A 21719-nucleotide genomic window follows, 5' to 3' on the forward strand; every position below is an offset into this window, starting at 1 on the left:
GGCAGTATTTACGGAATGGACACCAGGGGGTAGCAAAATCTCACTCTCCTAGCTCGCAGTCCCTCGTAATAAGGAAGCTGGAGAGTGTCGGTGACTCGAGGGTCGCATAGCCTGGTGTTAGAAAGAGCTCCAACTCCACGGCTCTAACTGTGCGGGGAAGATGGTTGCTGGGGCTTGTTGCCTTGGGTCGTTTTTTGACTCTATGGAGTAGAGGCCTCTTCTTGCCTCTAAGAAGGATGAACATTTGCTCTGTCCTTTTCCAGGCTCAGCGGAGCGGAGAAAATGGTGGAGGTTAGCGTCCAGAGGAGGTGAGAGACGAGCACGTTCCCTGGGCGACGGCCCCCCGCCTCCCTTCTTGCTGTTCCAACCACTGCCTAGAGGCGCCGGCCTCTGAGGAACTGCGGACGAGGCCGGACGTTTTCTCCCTGTCGCCCTCCAGCTGCAGGGGCACACACGTTCATGCCCCTCCGGGGACTGTTCGGCTTTCCCATCTCCCCTCCTCTCCTTTCCGTCCACCCTTTGGAAAGGCTCACGGAGCCGCGGGGCTTACCGGTGCCCGCTCAGAGGCGGGCCGGGGCATCTCCCCGCCGTGCCTGTGCCTCCCCCGGACTCCTGGGAGACCCCTACCCGGCCTTCCTTTCCCATTCGGACACGGTGGGGGGACGCTCGGGGTTTGATGAGGGAGAGGGAATGAGGCCAGAACTTTCTTAACTAGGCCACCCCGCTTTGTCCCCTGCGCCAGATACCCAGCCCCATCGCCACGAGCCCTAGCGGCCCTGCGGGACTCTACAGCCTCCGCATCAGACGGAAGGCGCTGGCGTCCAGTACCCAGTCGTCGAAGTGGAGGCCTGGTGCCTTCCCTCTTCTAGCCGAATAGAGAGATAAGGGATGCGGAAGGGAAGGGCCACGAAGGAGAGAACTCAGAAAATATCCAGCCAAATGCACGCCCCAACCTGAGCATCCCGATGCGGGAACCCTGCCCCCTCCGCCACGCGGTCCGCCCCCATCCCAAGTCTTCCGCTGCTCCCTAACTCCCGCACACTCCCGCCTTCCCCAGGCAGCACAGAGGAGCCCATTGTCAGCCCAGAGGCTCGTGGCCCGAGGAGATGGAGGGAAAGGAGGAGGGCGGGCAGGCCCCTGTGGGGTTGGGGAATCCCCTGATTTCCCGGCCCTCCTCACTACGCTAGGCCAGACGGGACCTGAAGGTCTCTTTTGAGCCCCGCGTCCTGCCAAAGTCTAGAAACCGATGGGAGAAGAGGGTCCCGAGCGAGTTAGAGACGGGAGGCTTTCCAGCCGCAGGAAGACCCCAGTTCTGAGCGGGGGAGCCCCAAGGGAATTTCACGCACGCCCCAGCCTTTGGAGCGTCCCTTGCCGAGGCTAAACTGATCGCGCGGGGAGCGAGGCGGTGGCGGGAAAAGAGGAGCATCCTCTGCTCGGCCGGCCTCCGAGGGTCGGAGTCTAGGTTACCCGCTGGAGGGCGGGGCGGAGAAGAAAGAAGGTTGCGGGTGAACGGGGCGGGTAGGCTGGGGACACCCGGGGAGCTGCAGAGAGTCTCGGCGCGGGAGAGGGAGTCCCGGCAAGGGGTCCCGCGCCGAGGCGGGGCGGGCGCTGAAGGGCGGGGCGGGGAGGGGCGGCCGTCTCGGCCCTCCCTGGCGGGGCCCCGCGGCCTGGAAGCCTGAGCGGGCCGAGCCGCCACCGCGGCCGGAGCTGTCCCTTAGCCAGACCCGGCGAGACACGAGCGGCGGGAGGGAGGCGGTGGCGCGCCCGGCCGCGCCCGCTCGCCCGCCCGACCGAGCGTCGGACGCGGCCCGGCGCCGAGCCATGGTGAGTCCAGCGTCGCAGCCCCCAGGCCCCCTCGGCCTTCGCGCAGCCCGCTCCGGACCCCCAGTCCCCAGCCTGGTGCCTCCCGAGCCTGCCTTCGACTGCTCAGCGCTCCTGGGACTCTCCTCCCTCCCATCCCCCCTTCTTCGATTTGTCTGTCCATCTGCCCGACTGTTTAGCTCCGTCCCCACAGGGTATTGCCCTCACCCTTTCTTCCTCATCTCCTCCGCCTCCTCCCCATCCTCCCTTGGGTCTCTCCCCTAATCCGCACACCTCCCCCCTCCCCGCCCTCCTCGGTCCCGACCCTTGCCTTCCTTTCGTGGAGCTTCCCTCCCCCTCCTGGTCCGGTCTCCTGACCCGCGGGAGACCCCTGCGGGTTGGTCCTGCAGTGGCCGTGGAAGAGGCCCGGCCCCTCGGGTCATGAGAACTGACCTGCCTGGAACCACCATTTTCCATCCCGGTCCCCAACCCGGTGAGGCAGGCCCACCCATCCGGCCCTGGAGGACTGGTCACAGCTGTGGCTGGGCCCGGGCCAGGGGCATGGCCAAAGAGGGAAATTCCCGCAAAGAAAAAGGGATGCCTCGGGGTAGTTGGGGGTGCTTTGGGGGAGCTCACAGTACCAGGGGGCGTGACACTGCCAGAGCCGACCGGAGTTTGCAGGGGATGGAAGTGCCCCAGAGCTCTTGCTGCAGGGAACCGAAGGGCTGCCTCAGCGCACTCCTGCTGCAGAGGAGAGGGAGCTCGAGCCAGAGCTCCCTGTAGAAAGTAGGCGACCCTGGCAACTCGGGGCACTGGAAGCAGGAGGGTACCGCTGAGAAGCCCACACGAACAGGAGTGAACACTGTCCTGGGAACTTTCACTCCAGGATAGTCTGAAGCACCACTGCGAGAGTGGGCACTGCCAGGGAGAGCGCCCACTGCAAGGAGAGCGGGGGCATGGCCAAGGGGGCGCTCGCTGCAGAGTGGAGGAGGGGGAGAGGCCTTGCCAGGGGAAGCTCACCGCAGGCAGTGGAGGAGGGGCAGGGGCACTACTGCGGCCGCCCCTCGACGGAGGGAAGGGCACCCTCTGGCAGGGAGGCTGGAGGAAAAAGAAAGAGGAACTGGGCCAGGGACAGCTGACTCAGTCTCTCTGGTCTCCTCTCTGGTCCCCGCCGGCAGGAGGCTGGGTCTCCGTGCTCCCGCCCGCCGCCTCCCTCTCCAGACCCCACCTCCCCTCCTGCCGCTGCCGTTTCCTGTGGCTGAGACTCTCGCTCAGCCATGAGCTCACCGCCCCTAATGGGTTGCAGCTGCCTCGCTGCTCAAGCCCTAGCTCCCCACTCCCGGCCTTGGAGCAGACTGTCCTACTCTGCCTCACCCCCGCCCATCTCCACCTTCTCCCCACCCACGCGCACTGCGTCCGCCTGGTCCCGGGAACACTGGGGGTCTGTCTGCTCGCCCACACACCTTGGGGCGGGGTCTGCGCGCTGACGCACTGAATGTCCCGTCTCTGCAGTGGTTGCCCTAACTTCACAGACAGTCGAGACAAACGGGCAACTCTGGATGGAGGAGCTAAGAGAAAAATAAGCTCTTTTGTCTTACGGCAGAGGCAAGACATGGGGGTAGGGCGGGTAGAGACCGAGGTATAGGCTGCATTGGGTATCCCCTTCCCCATTTACAGCAAACAAGAAAAAAGAAAATCCAGTAAAAGGAAGTTCAAAGACTGTCTTGAAAGAGAAGTTTGCAAAGGAAAAGCCCAAGGAATGATTGTTTAGGTTATGGGATGGAGAAAGACGTCTCATTAACTCAGTTAGGGAGCGGGGTCTAGAGGATGAAGCAGGGCTGAGGCTTTCGAGGCTCCTAGTGGAGGCTGGCAGAGAGAGGTCCCACTGAAATCAGAAAAGAACAGCTCGAAAGCATGCCATCAAGGCCTCCTCCTTCCTTCTCCACACGTTCTCTTTGTGACTTTTTTTCTCTTTCAATTGCCCCCACCCAGTTTTTATAACCCAATCCCACATGCTCTAGGAATGGGTGATTGCTTCAGAGCCACTGTGGGAGAGGGCAGAGGCATGCTAGAAAGACCCAAGACAATCACAGTCTTTCCATCCTCCTCTTCCCACCAAATGACCATCTCTAGCATATAAATGACCATCTCTTTTTCACCAAATGGTTACCTCTAGGACATAATTGTGGGTGATGGCACCTCCACTTAAGATGGGGAGCTCTGCATGGTGGGCCTTATGAGAAGGGGTTTGCAGGATGACTGTGTGGAAATCTCCCTCACACCCTCTAGAGTTCTCAGCCATAAGCTCAGTCCCCTGCTAGCCCAGAAGCCTGTCTCTTCTCTCCTGGGAAAGATCTATGCCATCACCCCAACTCAAAAGCCCCCAGAACAGCCCTGATCAGAGGCATTCACAACAAATTCTCCCCGATCTCCAAAGCCAAGGTCTCAGAGCTTGAGTGTTGAGTGCCCTGCCAGGCTTGTGCACTCTGGCCCAGCCCCACTCCCATTCTGGGCTCGTTAGCCAGCATTTCCTGAGTACCCACTTTTTTGCACACATTGTGCAATGGGGACCTTGGGGAACACAGCCACCCCTAGACCAGTGCAGCTCCCAAGGAGCCATGATTGGGTGATCTCTAGCCTGGTCCTATCTCTACAGGAGCCTGAACCAGTGGAGGACTGTGTGCAGAGCACTCTCGCCGCCCTGTATCCACCCTTTGAGGCAACAGCCCCCACCCTGTTGGGCCAGGTGTTCCAGGTGGTGGAGAGGACTTATCGGGAAGATGCACTGAGGTACACGCTGGACTTCCTGGTACCAGCCAAGCACCTGCTTGCCAAAGTCCAGCAGGAAGCCTGTGTGAGTGGCCGTGTATCACTATTCTGCCTTCCCCAAGATCCACTGCCACACTCTAGAGCAGGCGTCCCCAAACTACGGCCCGCGGGCCACATGCGGCCCCCTGAAGCCATTTATCCGGCCCCCTGCCGCACTTCAGGAAGGGGCACCTCTTTCATTGGTGATCAATGAGAGGAGCACAGCATGTGGTGGCCCTCCAATGGTCTGAGGGACAGTGAACTGGCCCCCTGTGTAAAAAGTTTGGGGACGCCTGCTCTAGAGACTAGCCAGGCTAACTAATGCCCCCACTAACCTGGAGATACAGCCTCCCCTAATACTGATCTCCCCAGTGTCATTTAAGCCTCATTCTCTGACCTCCCACAAAGTTTGACCTTCATAGGCACTGACCATTCAGACGCTAATGCACATACACACACATTCATCATCCCCAAATATTGACCCCTAAAAAACACTAACCCCCAAAGACCCTAACCCTCCAGACCCAATTCCAGACATTTTTTCCCCTTGTGAATTTCTCAAGATACTAACTCCCCCATATATGACTCAACAGAGATCCTTCATTTCTACAGATATAAAGACTCCTAAGAGTCTTTAATTTCTCCAAGACAATGGCATCTGCTGACCATGTCTTGGTAATGATTCAGTTCTTGCCCTCCCACACACGGAACTAGCTTCCTAGAGAAGCTTCCTACCACCAGGAGACCAATCAGTCCCAATCCCTTCCTCTCTGCCACATGAATACCCCAAGATCTCGCCTCCTGCTCTCCTGAGAGTATAACTTTCCAGGCAAATGGTCAGTCCTGCCTCAGGTGGGTCCATTCTAACTGCCCTCTCCTGCTGGTTTCTTCAGCAGAGGCCTGAGTGCAGCCTCCCACCTCTTTCCCCAGGCCCAATATAGTGGATTCCTCTTCTTCCATGAGGGGTGGCCGCTCTGCCTGCATGAACAGGTAGTGGTGCAGCTAGCAGCCCTGCCCTGGCAGCTGCTGCGTCCAGGAGACTTCTATCTGCAAGTGGTACCCTCAGCTGCCCAAGCACCACGACTAGCACTCAAGTGTCTGGCCCCTGGGGGTGGGAGGGTGCAGGAGATTCCTGTGCCCAGTGAGGCCTGTGCCTACCTATTCACACCTGAGTGGCTACAAGGCATCAACAAGGACCGGCCAACGGGTCGCCTCAGTACCTGCCTACTGTCTGCACCCTCTGGGATTCAACGGCTGCCCTGGGCTGAGCTCATCTGCCCACGATTTGTGCACAAAGAGGGCCTCATGGTTGGACATCAGCCAAGTACACTGCCCCCAGAACTGCCCTCTGGACCTCCAGGGCTTCCCAGCCCTCCACTTCCTGAGGAGGCGCTGGGCACCCGGAGCCCTGGGGATGGGCACAATGCCCCTGTGGAAGGACCTGAGGGTGAGTATGTGGAGCTGTTGGAGGTGACTCTGCCCGTGAGGGGGAGCCCAACAGATGCTGAAGGCTCCCCGGGCCTCTCCAGAGTCCGGACGGTACCCACTCGCAAGGGTGCTGGAGGGAAAGGCCGCCACCGGAGACACCGGGCGTGGATGCACCAGAAGGGCCTGGGACCTCGGGACCAGGAGGGAGCACGCCCACCCGGCGAGGGGAGCAGCACCGGAGCCTCCCCTGGGTCTCCCCAAGGAGCTGAGGCTGTCCCAGAGGCGGTAGTCTTGCAGGTGTCTGAGGCCCCAGCAGAGGCCTTGGGAGAAGCTTCTAAATCTTGCCCCCTGAGGCCAGGGGAACTTGGAGGAGGAGGAGGAGGAGGAGGAGGAGGAGGAGGAGGAGGAGGAGGAGGAGGAGGAGGAGGAGGAGAAGGAAGCCAAGGGGCTGAAGGACCACCTGGTACCCCTCGGAGAACAGGCAAAGGAAACAGAAGAAAGAAGCGAGCTGCAGGCAGAGGGGCTCTAAGCCGAGGAGGGGACAGTGTCCCACTGAGCTCTGGAGACAAGGAAGAGGCCAGCCACCAAGAAGCCCTTGGCAATGTACCCTCACCAAGTGAGCACAAGCTTCCAGAATGCATCCTGGTTAAGGAGGAATATGAAGGTGCAGGGAAGCCAGAATCTGAGCCAAAAGAGGAGCTCAAGCCAGCAGATAAAAAAGAGCCTCAGCCCCCAGAAGCCTGTGGGCCAACAGAAGAGGAGGCCAAAGAGAGAGAGCAGCAGGGGCCAGGTCTGCTGCGTATGGCAGGTGAGATGACACTGAGTCCCATGGGGCAAAGGCCAAAGCAGGTCAGGCCTAGGGGAGGGAGCGGGAGCGGGAGCAGGGTTAGGCTGGGAGCAGAACAACCAGAACCATCTTAACTTCAGTCCCATTTTTCTGAGTCTGTGCAGGGCACACAGGCCCCGAAGGCCTCCTGTCTGACCCTCCATCACCTCCGTTGGAGACTGTGCAGGGAGGAAAAGGGGACAGCATTCTGGAAGAGGGCCTTCCGGTCTCCATCTCTGATGACACTGATGTAGCTTGGGACTTGATGGCATCTGGATTCCTCGTCCTGACCGGTCAGTGGGCATCAGTGGGTGAAGGGAAAAAGGATTGGGGAAAGAGAAGCAATTGGGTGGGCTTGGGGGCTGGGGGAGGCAGGGTGGAAGGGCGGTAGGCATGGACTACTCCCAGCCAGGACAGCCTGGCCATTTTGTGTCTTCAGGAGGGGTGGACCAGAGTGGGCGAGCTCTGCTGACCATTACCCCACGGTGCCCTCCTGAGGAGCCCCCACCCTCCCGAGACACGCTGAGCACTACTCTTCATTACCTCCACTCACTGCTCAGGTAACCGAGACCCAGACTTAGCACCCTGGACACTAACCTCCTGATTCATGAGGACCCTCACCTCCTTTTCAGGACCTGACCTTCTGACTGCTAAGGACACCTGCTTCTTCAGCCTTCAGATTTCAAGTCATTGCCCTCTGGCCTTACTGATCTCAGCCTCCAGCTTCATATCTTCATTGATCCTCAAAAGCAACACTGTTGACTTTCACTCTCCTCCACTACTACCTAGATCATCAGGACATTGGTTCACTTATTCAACAAATATTTATTGAGCACTGAGTTCCTGTTAGGCACCATACTACAGGCTGACATTGAATTCATACCATTCCAGAACAGAATTCCTAACTTTCCAGACCTTAATCCCTTGACCTAGTAGCCATATGAATATAGACTCCTGACTGCTAGGTCACTTCTTCTTGTACACACATCCCAGAATTTGGCCCTTTGCCCATTTCTTCCCAAATGTACCAGCTACTAATTTCTCCTGAGGACTATTAACTGAAAACAGACCCTGTATATCTGCCTTGCCTTATCTGCTATTCCCCAAAATACACACACAGCAGCCTTCTTGGCTCTTCCTGCCCCCACAGGCCTGATCTACAGCTACTGGGGCTGTCCATCCTGCTGGACCTTCGCCAGGCACCTCCACTGCCTCCAGCACTCCTTCCTGTCTTGAGCCAACTTCAGGTAACCACACCTTGAATAGGCAGTTCCCCTAGATCCTAACTCTTCACTGGTGGCCAGTCCAGGACACCCAATTGCCCAGTTTAGGGTTTTTCTTCTCTGCCCTTAGGACTCAGGAGATCCTCCCCTCATTCAGCGACTGCTGATTCTCACTCATGATGACCCTCCAACTGAACTCTGTGGATTTCAGGTTTGAGCCCTTCATTCCCACCTAGTTTCCCATCAGTAGTGGAGAGAGGAGAAAAGGCTGGCTGGAGCCCCAGGCTGGTTTCTGAGTCCTTGGGTGCCCAGGAAGAAATCCCCTGCCTTACCCTCTACAGGGTGCTGAGGTGCTGTCAGAGAACGATCTGAAAAGAGTGGCCAAGCCAGAGGAGCTGCAGTGGGAATTAGGAGGTCACAGGGACCCCTCTCCCAGTCACTGGGTAGAGGTACACCAGGTAAGCTTCCCCTCTACCACGTAGCATGCTGGGAGCTGTGAATGACCCAGCCGAAGACATTCTAGGAAAGAGGCCAGATCAAGGACATACCATGGGGTTGCAAAAAAGTGGTTTCCATTCCATCCCATTCAACAAGTATTTATGGATTCCAAATCATGAGGAAAACATGTGCACTGTGCCATGGTCTACTGGGGAGATGGGAGGAGTATGTTAAACAAATTATTATTATTATTATTTGTAGATAGTCTCACTCTGTTGCCCAGGCTGGAGTGCAAGCTCAAGCGATCCTCCCACATCAACCTCCTGAGTAGCTGGGGCTACAGGCACATGCCACCACACCCAGCTAATTTTTGTATTTTTGGAAGAGACAGGGTTTTGCCATGTTGCCCAGGCTAATCTCAAACACCTGGACTCAAGTGATCTGCCCGCCTCAGCCTCTCAAAGTGCTAAGATTACAGGCGTGAGCTACCGTACCCAGCCAAATATGTTCTTAATATGACATTAAGTAGCCCTTTGCTTTGGTGGGAGATAAATCATGAAACAAGTAAAGAAGAGTGCAAGATAGTGTCATCGGGTTTCTGGAAAGCACTGAGAGTCAAAAGGCTGGTTCTTGTTCCAAATTACTTTACCTCACTTGTAGAAATAGTGCTCTTTCTGTACCTGCTCCTTGTACCAACATCCAGCCCTCAGGATCCTTATCAGCCAAGTGTAGCAATTACAGTAAAACTGCTAAAGGTCCTTCCAGCACTTACGTGATTCTATGTCTATAAGTGCTGTGCATATTCAAGAAGAGAGGAATAAACATGATCTGAGTTGAATACAAAAGAGGGGTCTGTAGATGGTCTCTAAGCTTCCCCATTAGTGTCAAAGGGGAAGTAGACATGAATAGGCAGAGAGAGGGGGTTTGACAGGGTGAAGCCCCACTGAAGACAGAGGGAAAGGAAGGTCACAGTTACCAAGCTGTACAATGTGCCAGGGTCATGCTAGTTGCTGAGCTGGCATCATCTCCTTAAAAATCACAGAAGCCTGGCTTATCCTGACTTTACAGTTGAGGAACTGAAGTTCAGGAAAGTTTCTGGACCTGTCCAACATCATACATCATCGTAAGCAACAAAGTCAAGAACTGAATTCAGCATTGCCTCCATAAAAGTCTCTGGGGCTACCTCACCCCAACCCTAGGGCTTAGGTTCCTTCTTAAACTCTGATCCTCAACTCCATCCCTGCATGTGGATTTCAGGAAGTGGTAAGGCTATGCCACCTGTGCCAAGGTGTGCTGGGCTCGGTACGGCAGGCCATTGAGGAGCTGGAGGGAGCAGCAGAGCCAGAGGGAGAGGTATGAAATGAAATGGGACAGCGGGGGATGGGATTGGGATGGGGCGGGGGTGGAGGTGCTCTGGTGGAACCCCAACTGGCAACTGCTCCCTATCCCCAGGAGACAGTGGGAATGCCCAAGCCCCTGCAGAAGGTGCTGGCAGATCCCCGGCTGACGGCACTGCAGAGGGATGGGGGTGCCATCCTGATGAGGCTGCGCTCCACTCACAGCAGCAAGTATGAGGGATGGGTGTGTGGAGGCAGGTTGAAGTGGGAGGTGGAGACACAGCCAACGGCTGCCAACAAACCTTAGCTGCCAGACCATTCTTACTGTGCTTGTATCTGGGCAAGATACCATGCTTTTACACTTGCTATCTCATAACTCTCACAACATCCTTCTGTGCCATTTACCATTACAAATGAGGATTTGGAGGATCAGAAGTGTTAACTGTCTTGGCCAACATCAGTCAGTAAAGAGTCAGCATTCAAACCAAAGCAGTGGGGTCCAGCCTGTGCTTTTGATCCATGCTGCTATGCAACCTCTCATGTTTGCATCCCTCAGAGGGTTGGGAGGACAGAATGGAGGGGCTCAACAAGGGCAGTGATTCGTTCTTCTCTGCTCCTTCCCCAGGCTGGAGGGCCAAGGCCCAGCCATGCTGTATCAGGAAGTGGACGAGGCCATTCACCAGCTCGTACGCCTCTCCAACCTGCAAGTGCAGCAGCAAGAGCAGCGGCAGTGCCTGCGGCGACTCCAGCAGGTGAGCCAGAACCCCCACGTCCCTCTTACTCAGCGTGGGAGCGTGGCCCCCAGCACCTTTCCTGCTGGCGTTTATAGCTGATGATGTTCTCTTGTCCTGGCTTGGTTGAATGCCTCTCCCTCTCTCCTCACCTCTGTTGGAGCTTGGTCATGGAAAGTGTGAGATTCAGCAAGAGGATGGGAGTATCATAGCACCAGTAAAGAAAAGAAGCCAGAGCTCCCCGTCCCCTCTGTACATCATGCTTGACGAAGATGCTGAGAGATTGTGAGAGATGCTCAGGTGCCATAGGGGATTCTGAAAAGAGCAAGTTGACTCTGGAGTGCCTACCTCCTTGGCTGAAAAATAATAAATATCTATTGATACCAGGTCATTAGCTACACTGCCACACAGGCACCCTTAACTCCTTATGCAATATCATCCCTCAGACCTGAGGCCAGAAAGGTCCCACCTCCCTCCACCTTGGAAGGAGAAAGCAAATATGGGCCTCTTTGTGGGGAAGATTCAGGAATAAAGCTGACTTCTTTGAACCTTGATTCTTCTCTCCTGAGGTTAAGAGCCTCGTACAGATTTGCTCTCACCCTACCATGTGGGGTAGAGGGGGCTTTGAAATCTGATTGTTCCTCCTTAGCCCTGAGCATGGTGAGTGAACACTACATGGACTTGCATGTGGTCATCAGGGGAAAGGTCATCTCAGGGCCAGTGCTAGAGCGGGGGCCAAGACTTTCTGTTTCGTAGGATTCCTTCATATTGGCTTCCTCTAAGCCGATGTCCTAGAGGTGGGTTGCATCTCCTCCCATTTGCTTACTTGCTTATTAGCTGTTTCCCCAACTGTTTAAAAATGAGATTTGGAGTCTGAAGTGCTCAGCTTGAGTTCTAGTTCTGCCCTATGTAAGACATTGGACAAGTCATGAAGCTTCTCTCAGTTCCCAAGTCCTCATCTGTAGAATGGGGATGATAACAATTTGCTGACAAGGTGGTTAGAAAGATCAAATGAGTTTAGCAAAGGACTATAAAAGTGGTTGTTATTATTGGCACTGATTATTACAAACAGTCTCATCCTCAGACTGTCCCACCCCTAGCTTCCAGCCTTTCTTCAGAGGAAAACATTACCATCCCTTTTTGGTCAAACATCTCAGAACCAGCATGAGAGTTCTTATGGCCCATAATAGGCAACTAAAGCCAGACACACACACACACACACACACACACACACACACCACTTCTGTGCTCTTCCTGCAGGCCTGGTCCCTGGGATCCTTGCCCACTAGTTGCCAAGGCTTGGTGAAGGGCCTCAGTCATCCATAGGACCCTCATCCTCCCTTTGGTTCACCCCAGTTTGATGTACTTCACCTTCAGGCATAGCCCTGAAACTTTGACTCACCTCCCTCAGTACTTCCCATCAGCCCAGCTTCCCTCTCATCTGGCACGTTACTAAAGATTTCTTTTTTTTTTTTTTTTTTGAGACGGAGTTTCGCTCTTGTTACCCAGGCTGGAGTGCAATGGTGCGATCTCGGCTCACCGCAACCTCCGCCTCCTGAGTTCAGGCAATTCTCCTGCCTCAGCCTCCTGAGTAGCTGAGATTACAGGCACGCGCCACCATGCCCAGCTAATTTTTGTATTTTTAGTAGAGACGGGGTTTCACCGTGTTGACCAGGATGGTCTCAATCTCTTGACCTCGTGATCCACCTGCCTCGGCCTCCCAAAGTGCTGGGATTACAGGCTTGAGCCACCGCGCCCGGCCACTAAAGATTTCTTATTCGGTTTCTCACTTGACCCTTGTGGAAGCTATTACTGTTCACTGTTGTTACTCACATGTTGCAGATGAGATGCAATAGTTTGCTCAAGGTTCTACAGATTGGGGTGGTGGGGCCGACTCTGGATCTCAGCCCTTCCTTGCCTTCCCACTCCATGGCCCCATGCCCCACCACCCCATCTGCCTCAGGTATTGCAGTGGCTCTCAGGCCCAGGAGAGGAGCAGCTGGCGAGCTTTACTGTGCCCGGGGATACCCTGTCTGCCTTGCAGGAGACAGAGCTTCGATTCCGGGCCTTCAGCACTGAGGTCCAGGTGAGAAAGGGCAGGAGGGCAGGTGAGAGGAAGCAGGCTGAGACTACCTGGGAGTGAGGACGAGGTATGAGCACAGCCTCCCTTCTCCAGGAGCGCCTGGCCCAGGCACGGGAGGCCCTGGCTCTGGAGGAGAATGCCACCTCCCAGAAGGTGCTGGATATCTTTGAACAGAGGCTGGAGCAGGTTGAGAGTGGCCTCCACCGGGCCCTGCGGCTACAGCGCTTCTTCCAGCAGGTGCATGCAGTCTTTTCCTTCTGTGCCCACCATTTCCATTTATTTATTTCCCCTCTGCCTGGAGAGGCAAATCAAGCTGTGAAAAGCAGAGGCTGAGGAGCCCATCTCCTTGGTTTTGACTCTTAGCTCTGCCACCTCCTTGCTGAATGACTGGGACAAGATACTAACCCTGACTGTGCCGTCGTAGATCTGGCCCACGGGGCTGCTGTGGAGATTACATGAGGCAGTATATAAAAGCACTTAGCACAGAGCCTGCCACTCATATACTTTGTATAAGTACTAGCTATTCTTTTATATAGGCTCCTCCATCTCCATACCAACTCCGAGTGACATAGTTAGGCAGTGATGCTGGGACAGTGAGAAAACGGGGAGGGTGATGGGCACTGGGAAGCCACAGGCAAGAGGACACGGGCTCTTCTTGGGCATCCTTTGGGAGCAGCAAAGGGCCTTACTCTTTCTCTCCCATCCCCAACCCCTTTGACTTTGTAGGCACACGAATGGGTGGATGAGGGTTTTGCTCGGCTGGCAGGAGCTGGGCCGGGTCGGGAGGCTGTGCTGGCTGCACTGGCCCTGCGGCGGGCCCCAGAGCCCAGTGCCGGCACCTTCCAGGAGATGCGGGCCCTGGCCCTGGACCTGGGCAGCCCAGCAGCCCTTCGAGAATGGGGCCGCTGCCGGGCACGCTGCCAAGAGCTGGAGAGGAGGATTCAGCAACACCTGGGAGAGGAGGCGAGCCCACAGGGGTACCGGCGACGGCGAGCAGACAGTGCCAGCAGCGGAGGGGCCCAGTGGGGCCCCCACAGCCCCTCACCCAGCCTCAGCTCCTTGCTGCTCCCCAGCAGTCCTGGGCCACGGGCAGCCCCATCCCATTGCTCCCTGGCCCCATGTGGAGAAGACTATGAGGAGGAGGGCCCTGAGCTGGCTCCAGAAGCAGAGGGCAGGCCCCCACGGGCTGTGCTGATCCGAGGCCTGGAGGTCACCAGCACTGAGGTGGTAGACAGGACATGCTCACCTCGGGAACATGTGCTGTTGGGCCGGGCCGGGGGGCCAGACGGACCCTGGGGAGTAGGCACCCCCCGGATGGAGCGCAAGCGAAGCATCAGGTGAGACCCCAGCCCAACTGGTGCCCAAGAGGCAGACCCAACTGCCCAGTAGAAACAGAAGATGACATTGTTGAGGGTAGCGACCCCTCCCATGCCCCAGATGACACATTCTCTGCCACTCCTCTTGTGCCTGCAGTGCCCAGCAGCGTCTGGTGTCTGAGCTGATTGCCTGTGAACAAGATTACGTGGCCATCTTAAGTGAGCCAGTACCACCCCCTGGGCCTGAGCTGACTCCTGAACTTCGAGGCACCTGGGCTGCCACCCTGAGTGCCCGGGAAAGGCTTCGCAGCTTCCACCGGACACACTTTCTGCGGGAGCTTCAGGGCTGCGCCACCCACCCCCTGCGCATCGGGGCCTGCTTCCTTCGCCATGTGAGTGATCTACTCAACTTCTTCCAAGTGCTCTGCCTTCTCTGCTCCAGCCTCATCCATCTGTCCCTCCTTCTCAATACCCACTGTCCTCATGACTCTGGGGTCCAGCCCTGTTCTGTGGGCACCTCTGCTTCTACCAGCCTCTGTGTCCCTCCTCTCAAGGGCTGCTGGGACTATACTCTCTCCACAGGGAGCCCTTCACTCCCTGGCAGGCTGAGTACTCCCTGGTGACTCATCCCTCCTTTGGGATACAGAGAGGATGGAGAAGGGGAAGGGAGAGCTTTGTCTGCCAGGGACACATTGTCTGTTCTTTACTGGCACAGGGGGACCAGTTCAGCCTTTACGCCCAGTACGTGAAGCACCGGCACAAACTGGAGAATGGTCTGGCTGCGCTCAGCCCCTCCACCAAGGTAACCCTTTCTCCAGCCTTCGGAAGGAAAGAAGAGGGCCAGGAAGACCTAAAAACCCAATCACCTACCAATCATCTCCTAGAATTACCAAGGGCAGAGCAAGCAGTGGACTGGTGAGGCTGGGTTCCTATCCCGCCCACCTGAGGGACTAGGCAGGACTCCTGATTCCTCTGGGTCTCTATTTCCACATCTGGTAAATGAGGGCATTAGTCCCTATAGTCAGCTCACAGGGAGGCTCTGAGGATCAGAAAAGCTCACATCAAAAGATGTACAAGTGACTTTAAAAGTTCAAAGCTAGAGAGTACAGGGGATTACCATTTTAATTCTTCTTCCATTTCCCTTCAAGATATAGATGATGATTGCTGGCCTGCAGGCCTCCACCTGCTTTCTTTCCAGGGAGAAGGGTTTTTGCCTTACTTTAGGGAGCATCTGGGCTTCATATATACCCAAAAGCCCAGCGTATCACCCATCCACCCCCCAACCCCTGAGCTTGGCCTCCAGAGTCTCCAGCCCTCCCCTCATACCTGTCTGTGTCCTCAACCTAGGGCTCCATGGAGGCTGGCCCTTACCTGCCCCGAGCCCTGCAGCAGCCCCTGGAACAGCTGGCTCGGTATGGGCGGCTCCTGGAGGAGCTCCTGAGAGAAGCTGGGCCTGAGCTGAGTTCTGAGTGCCAGGCCCTTGGGGCTGCTGTGCAGCTGCTCCGGGAACAAGAGGCCCGTGGCAGAGACCTGCTGGCTGTGGAGGCGGTGCGTGGCTGTGAGGTGAGGCCCTGGCTCCAGTCACTCCCGCTCAAACTGCCCAGCCTTGGCTTCAGAAGCCGTGTAGGTTGGTGACAGGAGAACCAGGCTCCAGGTCAGAGGGCCCAGGCTCTAATTTCTAACCAGCTGGGTGGCCTTGATTGAGTCACTGAACTTCACTGGGCCTCGTTTTTCTCATTCATAAATAAAGAAGCTGTGTCCTCCCAACACCCCATGTTCCTACATCCACCTTGTACTCTCCCATTCTTTCCTAATTGTCATCTTTCCCCATCTACCCTATACTTTCTCCTGCATCTCAGCATCCAACACATACCTTATTCTCCTCTACCTAGTCTTTTTCCAGCCCTGAGGTTCCAGAGTATGTTGGAATCCTGTATACTCCTCTGGAATAGCCCTATTTCCCTTTCAATTCTTTGCTGATTCTCTTCCTGGATCCCCAGCTTGCAAAGGCTTCCCCACAGGAGGTTGTAAACCCTGCTGTGCAATGCACCTTCCCATCTTCAGAGACAGGGCTGTGCTGCTCGGCCAGGTGTGCTGTGCATGGCAACCAGTGGATGGACTCTAGGCTGAGGGCTTCCCTGACTTCCTGACTCTGCCTGCGAACCAGTGCATTAGGCCTCTTGCCCTATAAATCTATTTTTTCTCTCTGTAAAATACAAACAAAGGACCCCTGGGCCAACCACTTCTCCTTTTCCTTTCTCCAGATAGATCTGAAGGAGCAGGGACAGCTCTTGCATCGAGACCCCTTCACTATCATCTGTGGCCGAAAGAAGTGCCTTCGCCATGTCTTTCTCTTTGAGCATCTCCTCCTGTTCAGCAAGCTCAAGGGCCCTGAAGGGGGGTCAGAGATGTTTGTTTACAAGCAGGCCTTTAAGGTACAATTCCTGGAGTGGGTGGTGGAGGTGACAGGAAGTCATTCTCTTCTTGAGAACTCAGGATGTTCTGGAAATTCAGCCCCAACACAGGTTTAGAATCTGCATCATCTGGAATAGGCTTTGGCTTGTAACTGACCATCGAGTTAGGGTGTCAGGGGATGTTAGAAGTCCCTGTCATTGGTCTACCTCATGAGGTTTTCCTTATCATTCATGAAGGAGACTTAGGAGACATTCCAAACCAGACTGGAAGAGGAACTTTCCCACTAAGGACACACATGCTTTTGGAATTAGGGATGGTTGCTAGGGCATGAGGAGAAAGCACACTATACTTTGACTAAAGAATCCAAGAAGAGGGAAGCCTTGCTTTAGGGAAACAGCCTTGATATCCAGATAAACATTTATAGCAACGTGTGGTCCTGGATCAGGCAGCGTGGTATGGATTCTAAGGGTTTCTGGACTTTGTACCCTTCGCACTAGTTCCAGCTCTTCAGCGGGGAGTATCGCGTAGAAGAAAAGGCCTGGCTTTGGAATAACATAGAGGCTGGGTCCCATTCCAGCTTGAATAAGCTGTGAGAAGGCTTTGTGCAAGTTGCTTCGTGTTGCTGGGTCTCATTTCCCCTTCTGTAAATTACGGTTGTTACAAAGACTAAATGTAGAGCCCTCAGCACATGATAGGGGTTGAGCAAACGTTTACTCCACATCTATCAAATACCAGGCAAAGCCCAGTGCTTGCCTTGTGGGGCCACCCAACCAGGACTCGCTCTGTCTTCACCCGCTGCCCTCTGCTCATCCTCAGACTGCTGACATGGGGCTGACAGAAAACATCGGGGACAGTGGGCTCTGCTTTGAGCTGTGGTTTCGGCGGCGGCGTGCACGAGAGGCATACACTCTGCAGGCAACCTCACCAGAGATCAAACTCAAGTGGACAAGTTCGATTGCCCAGCTGCTGTGGAGACAGGCAGCCCACAACAAGGGTACTGGAGAGCTGAGGGAGAGGGTGCTTGGAGTCAGGGTTATAGCGGGAAGTTTTCTGGAGCGTGTGCAGACTGCTTGGGAAAACAATGAATAGGGTGAAGAAAGAATGGTTTATAATAAGATTCAAGATCTGGCTTGAGAGAGGTTACTGAGGCAGAAATGAGCCTAAGACATACCAAAAAGAAAGAGAAAGCTGGCAAATTTCAGGGAAGCAAGAGCAAGTAGGAGCTGGGTGCAGCAATGGCTTACGCCTGTAATCCCACGGCATTTTGGGAGGCCAAGGTGGGAGGATTGCTTGAGGCCAGGAGTTCAAGAACAACCTGTGCACATAGTGAGACCCCATTTCTACAAAAAATTTTAAAATGAACTGGGCATGGTGGTGTGTGCCTATTCTCCTAGCTATTTGAGGAGTGAGGTAGGAGGATCACTTGAGTCCAAACGTTCAAGGCTACAGTGAGCTATGATGGTGCCACTGCACTTGAGCCTGGATGAAACAGCGGACTCTGCTTCGAGTTGTGGTTTTGGCGGCAGTGTGCACAAGAGGCATGGCCTGGGTGACAAAGCAAGACCCTGTCATTTTTTTTTTTTTTTTTTTTTTCTGGGAGTGGTGGCTCATGCCTGTAATCCCAGCTCTTTGGGAGGCCGAGATAGGCGGATCACCTGAGGTTGTGAGTTCAAGACCAGCCTGACCAACATGGAGAAACCCCATCTCTATTAAAAATAAAAAATTAGCCTGGCATAGTGGCGGGCCCCTATAATCCCAGCTACTCCAGAGGCTGAGGCAGGAGAATCGCTTGAACCTGGGAGGCGAAGGTTGCAGTGAGCCGAGATCTCGCCATTGCACTCCAGCCTGGGTGACAGAAAATAATGATGATAATATAAAAATAATATTAATAATAATAATAAAGCAAATGGCTTAGAAAAGAAGGTGAGAAACTGCTCACTTGGATTTAAGAACTGCTGCTACTTGCTGTGTGACCTGGACTAGTTTTTTGTTTGTTAGTTTTGTTTTCATTTTTTGTTTTTTTGCTGGGTTTCACCTTGGTTTTAATTTTCTGAACTTCATTCCACTCATCTGAAAAGGAAATAGTGTAACAGGAATGATTAAGTGAGGTGAGCTATATGGAAGCACCCTGTAAACTGTAAAGGATGTAAAAATGTTTTTGTTTGCTCTTAACACCCAAGATGCAGAGTAGAAATCAGGCGGCTAGATGCCGAATGGGCAAGATGCAACATACTTGGGAGAAGAGCCGGATATCTGAGGTGGAAGTCATACCATCATCGCCATCCATGTTGTGATAGTCAACAGAAGGAGTAACAAGAGACTCCAGAGGAATGAGAGGGAGGAATGAGGGTTAGGAAGGAGAAAAGAAAAGAGTCAACCGTGACATGCTAGAGCTAGAGGGCGGGCCAGGAAGAAGTTGGTAACAAGTGTCCCTGTTCCCCAGAGCTCCGAGTGCAGCAGATGGTCTCCATGGGCATTGGGAATAAACCCTTCCTGGACATCAAAGCCCTTGGGGAGCGGACGCTGAGTGCCCTGCTCACTGGAAGAGGTGAGGGCCAGGGTGCTGGGGGGTGGCCCCCAGGAGTGAAGACCTTGACAATGAGGATACAAAGGGGAGATGTGGTGGAAAGTCAGGAAGGGCATCTCGTCCCCAAATCGGTGGGACTGACTGGGAGGCCCTCTGTGAGACTGAGGGTCATTCCAGGGAGCCAAGAGAGCTTTCCCACACCAGCACCCCACCCCAACTCCCCACTCTCTACAGCCGCCCGCACTCGGGCCTCCGTGGCCGTGTCATCCTTTGAGCATGCCGGCCCCTCCCTTCCCGGCCTTTCGCCGGGAGCCTGCTCCCTGCCTGCCCGCGTCGAGGAGGAGGCCTGGGATCTGGACGTCAAGCAAATTTCCCTGGGTGAGGCACCTCTCAAGGGGTGGCTCCCAACAGCTCGGTCATGGTGGTGATGTTCAGGCTGCTTGCTGCTGAGCAATTCCTTTCTCTAGCCAAGTAGCCCAGTTGCCATGACAACTATGTACAGCTTCCCCACTGCTAAAAAAGCCTTCTGGTTGCTAGGGTGATGCTTACAACAGCCTGTTGCTAAGAAGCACTTCCTCTGTACCTCTCTCTCTAGCTCTCCTTGGGTTTCTATGGAAACTGCCTCAGCTTCCTGTTGTACCCTCCTGGTTCACCACGGCTATCCTTATAGTTTCCTGTTGCTTCTTCCCTGGTTGCTCTAATGATGCTGCTGACAATTTCCTGCCTCTTGGTAGGGGGTTCCCTTGCAACTGGATCGCTATGGTGACTCACAGCTTCCTGTTGCTATGGAGCTTTTTCTTCCCTGATGGAGCAGCTTGATTGCTTAAGGTAATCTGGAGGGATTCTATACTCTGCTCTCACCCTAGCTTCCCCTCCAGCCCCAGAAACACTTGACTCTTCTGGAGATGTGTCCCCAGGACCAAGAAACAGCCCCAGCCTGCAACCCCCCCACCCTGGGAGCAGCACTCCCACCCTGGCCAGTGGAGGGATCTTAGGGCTATCCCGGCAGGTAAGTTCCTACGGTGAGGCTGGGAATGGGGTGATATCTTTGGTGGCTTTCTGGGTGGGCTTTTCTGATCATTCAATCCTGGGGTGGGGAGGACAGGGGGAACTGAACTTGTGCTCCCAGCTGAGGCTACAGACTAGATTTGTTATCTTCTACCTTTCTCCTCTTCCTGGGACCTGGCTAAGAGGCATCAAGGTCATAGGTAGTGTAGTGCTGGAGTGGATGGAAAGGGGAGAATGCCAATGGCCTGGCTTGGACTTGGGTTAAAACAGCAAAACTCATGCCAGGTGAGGTGGCTCATACCTGTAATCTCAGACTTTCAGAGGTTGAGGCAGAAGGATCACTTGAGCCTAGGTGTTCAAGACCAGCCTGGGCAATGTAGTGAGATCCCATCTCTAAAAAATTATAATAATTTTTAAAATTAGCTGGACTTTTGAGGGGTGCACACCTATAGTCCCAGCTACTTGGTAGGCTGAAGCAGGAAGATCTCTTGAGCCCAGGAAGCTGAGACTTCAGTGAGCTATGTTTGTGCCACTGGACTCCAGTGTGGGTGACAGCAATCCCCTGTCTCTGAAAAAAAAAAAAAAAGTAAATAGCAAAATTCAAGGACTCTGGGGAGGAAAGAGAGGTGAATTGACAGGCTTGTGGGGAGGGATGGAGGGAGGAAAAAAGAGAGACAGGAAATATGTCCCTAAAGTAACTGTAGTTTCTCTCCCCCCAGAGTCATGCTCGAGCCCTGAGTGACCCCACCACACCTCTGTGACCTGGGTGAGTCAGCATCCCTAATTTCCACCACAGCCAACACTCCTTCCCTCTTGTACCTTTCTTCCTCTCCCCGGCTACATGGGAGTCAGCTTCTTCCCTCTCCCAACTCATCTCCCTCTTCTCTCCTGGCTTCTAGAGAATATCCAGAACTTGCCTGCAGCTTCTCCTCTCAACATACTTTGGGCTGGGATGGCAGTGGGGCATAATGGAGCACTGGGCGATCACTGAATTTCTTCCCTCTGCTTCTCGGACACAGAGGAGGTCTAAGGACCAGAGCATTGCCCTGCCACCACTCTCTCTAGTCTCCCTAGCTTGGTGCCTTCTCCTGCAGGAGCCAGAGCAACCACATTGCTTGCCTTCATACCCTGGAGGTGGGGAAGTTACCCCTCTTCTGGTGCTTTCCCATCCTGGGCCACTGAATCCAGGACATCACTCCCATGCCAGCCCTCCCTGGCAGCCCGTGTTCTCCTCTTTTCTCACCCCCTGACTCTCCCTGAGAAGAATCATCTCTGCCAGGTCAACTTGAGTTCCTGGTGACTCCATTCTGAGATGCCACAGGAAATGGAGCTATGCAAACAATAACAGGAGGGTGTGACAGAGGAACTGTAGACTTTATATATGTAATTACTATTATAATACTATTGTTATATTAAATGTATTTACACATACTTTGCCTCCAAGGAGCTAGAGTAGTCCTCTTGATTAAGGTGATAAATAACTTGAGCACTTTCCCTCATCCAGCCCTTAACTAGAACACAGAAAATAAAACCAAGAAGGGAAGGCCCCCGCTACCCTTCCCAGGCCCAGAGCTGACTGTGCATGAGCCTAGGAGAATGTGCCTCCTCCACAGTGGCTCCCAGAGGGTCCAGACACTCTCTGAAGCTCCTTCTCCCACATTACACCTACTCCTTGAGGCTGAACTGGTTGTAGACAAACTGGGATCCAGCTCAGTCCAGCAGTTCTCAAAATGAGGTCCTCGGGCCACAGCGGATGAGAACCTGCTTGGCTACTTGTTG

The 21719-nt window shown here is 54.6% G+C and overlaps 1 protein-coding gene across 1 annotated transcript; it reads left to right on the forward strand.

The window, feature by feature from the left end:
* The first annotated feature begins 1701 nt into the window (after positions 1 to 1701).
* On the forward strand, positions 1702 to 21386 carry ARHGEF40 (Rho guanine nucleotide exchange factor 40). The gene is made up of 24 exons (XM_039468683.2): positions 1702 to 1824; positions 4457 to 4654; positions 5539 to 6844; positions 6988 to 7155; positions 7302 to 7422; positions 8013 to 8109; positions 8216 to 8296; positions 8427 to 8543; positions 9781 to 9876; positions 9976 to 10091; positions 10486 to 10612; positions 12555 to 12677; positions 12768 to 12911; positions 13401 to 14011; positions 14148 to 14382; positions 14706 to 14792; positions 15338 to 15553; positions 16255 to 16425; positions 17222 to 17399; positions 18849 to 18953; positions 19167 to 19310; positions 19811 to 19941; positions 20660 to 20706; positions 20840 to 21386. The coding sequence occupies exons 1-23, from the start codon at positions 1822 to 1824 to the stop codon at positions 20699 to 20701; spliced, it is 4617 nt and encodes a 1538-aa protein (XP_039324617.2). The 5' UTR covers positions 1702 to 1821; the 3' UTR covers positions 20702 to 20706; positions 20840 to 21386.
* The last annotated feature ends 333 nt before the right edge of the window (positions 21387 to 21719 follow it).

This window comes from Saimiri boliviensis, chromosome 2 (genome assembly GCF_048565385.1).
Source record: "Saimiri boliviensis isolate mSaiBol1 chromosome 2, mSaiBol1.pri, whole genome shotgun sequence".
Taxonomy (NCBI): domain Eukaryota; kingdom Metazoa; phylum Chordata; class Mammalia; order Primates; family Cebidae; genus Saimiri; species Saimiri boliviensis.

Bases quoted from the DNA above. Each gene is read 5' to 3' on its own strand.
- ARHGEF40 (XM_039468683.2), top strand. The intron at 10,613-12,554 runs GTGAGCCAGAAC...CATCTGCCTCAG, and splicing joins GCCTGCGGCGACTCCAGCAG to GTATTGCAGTGGCTCTCAGG. The intron at 14,012-14,147 runs GTGAGACCCCAG...TTGTGCCTGCAG, and splicing joins GAGCGCAAGCGAAGCATCAG to TGCCCAGCAGCGTCTGGTGT.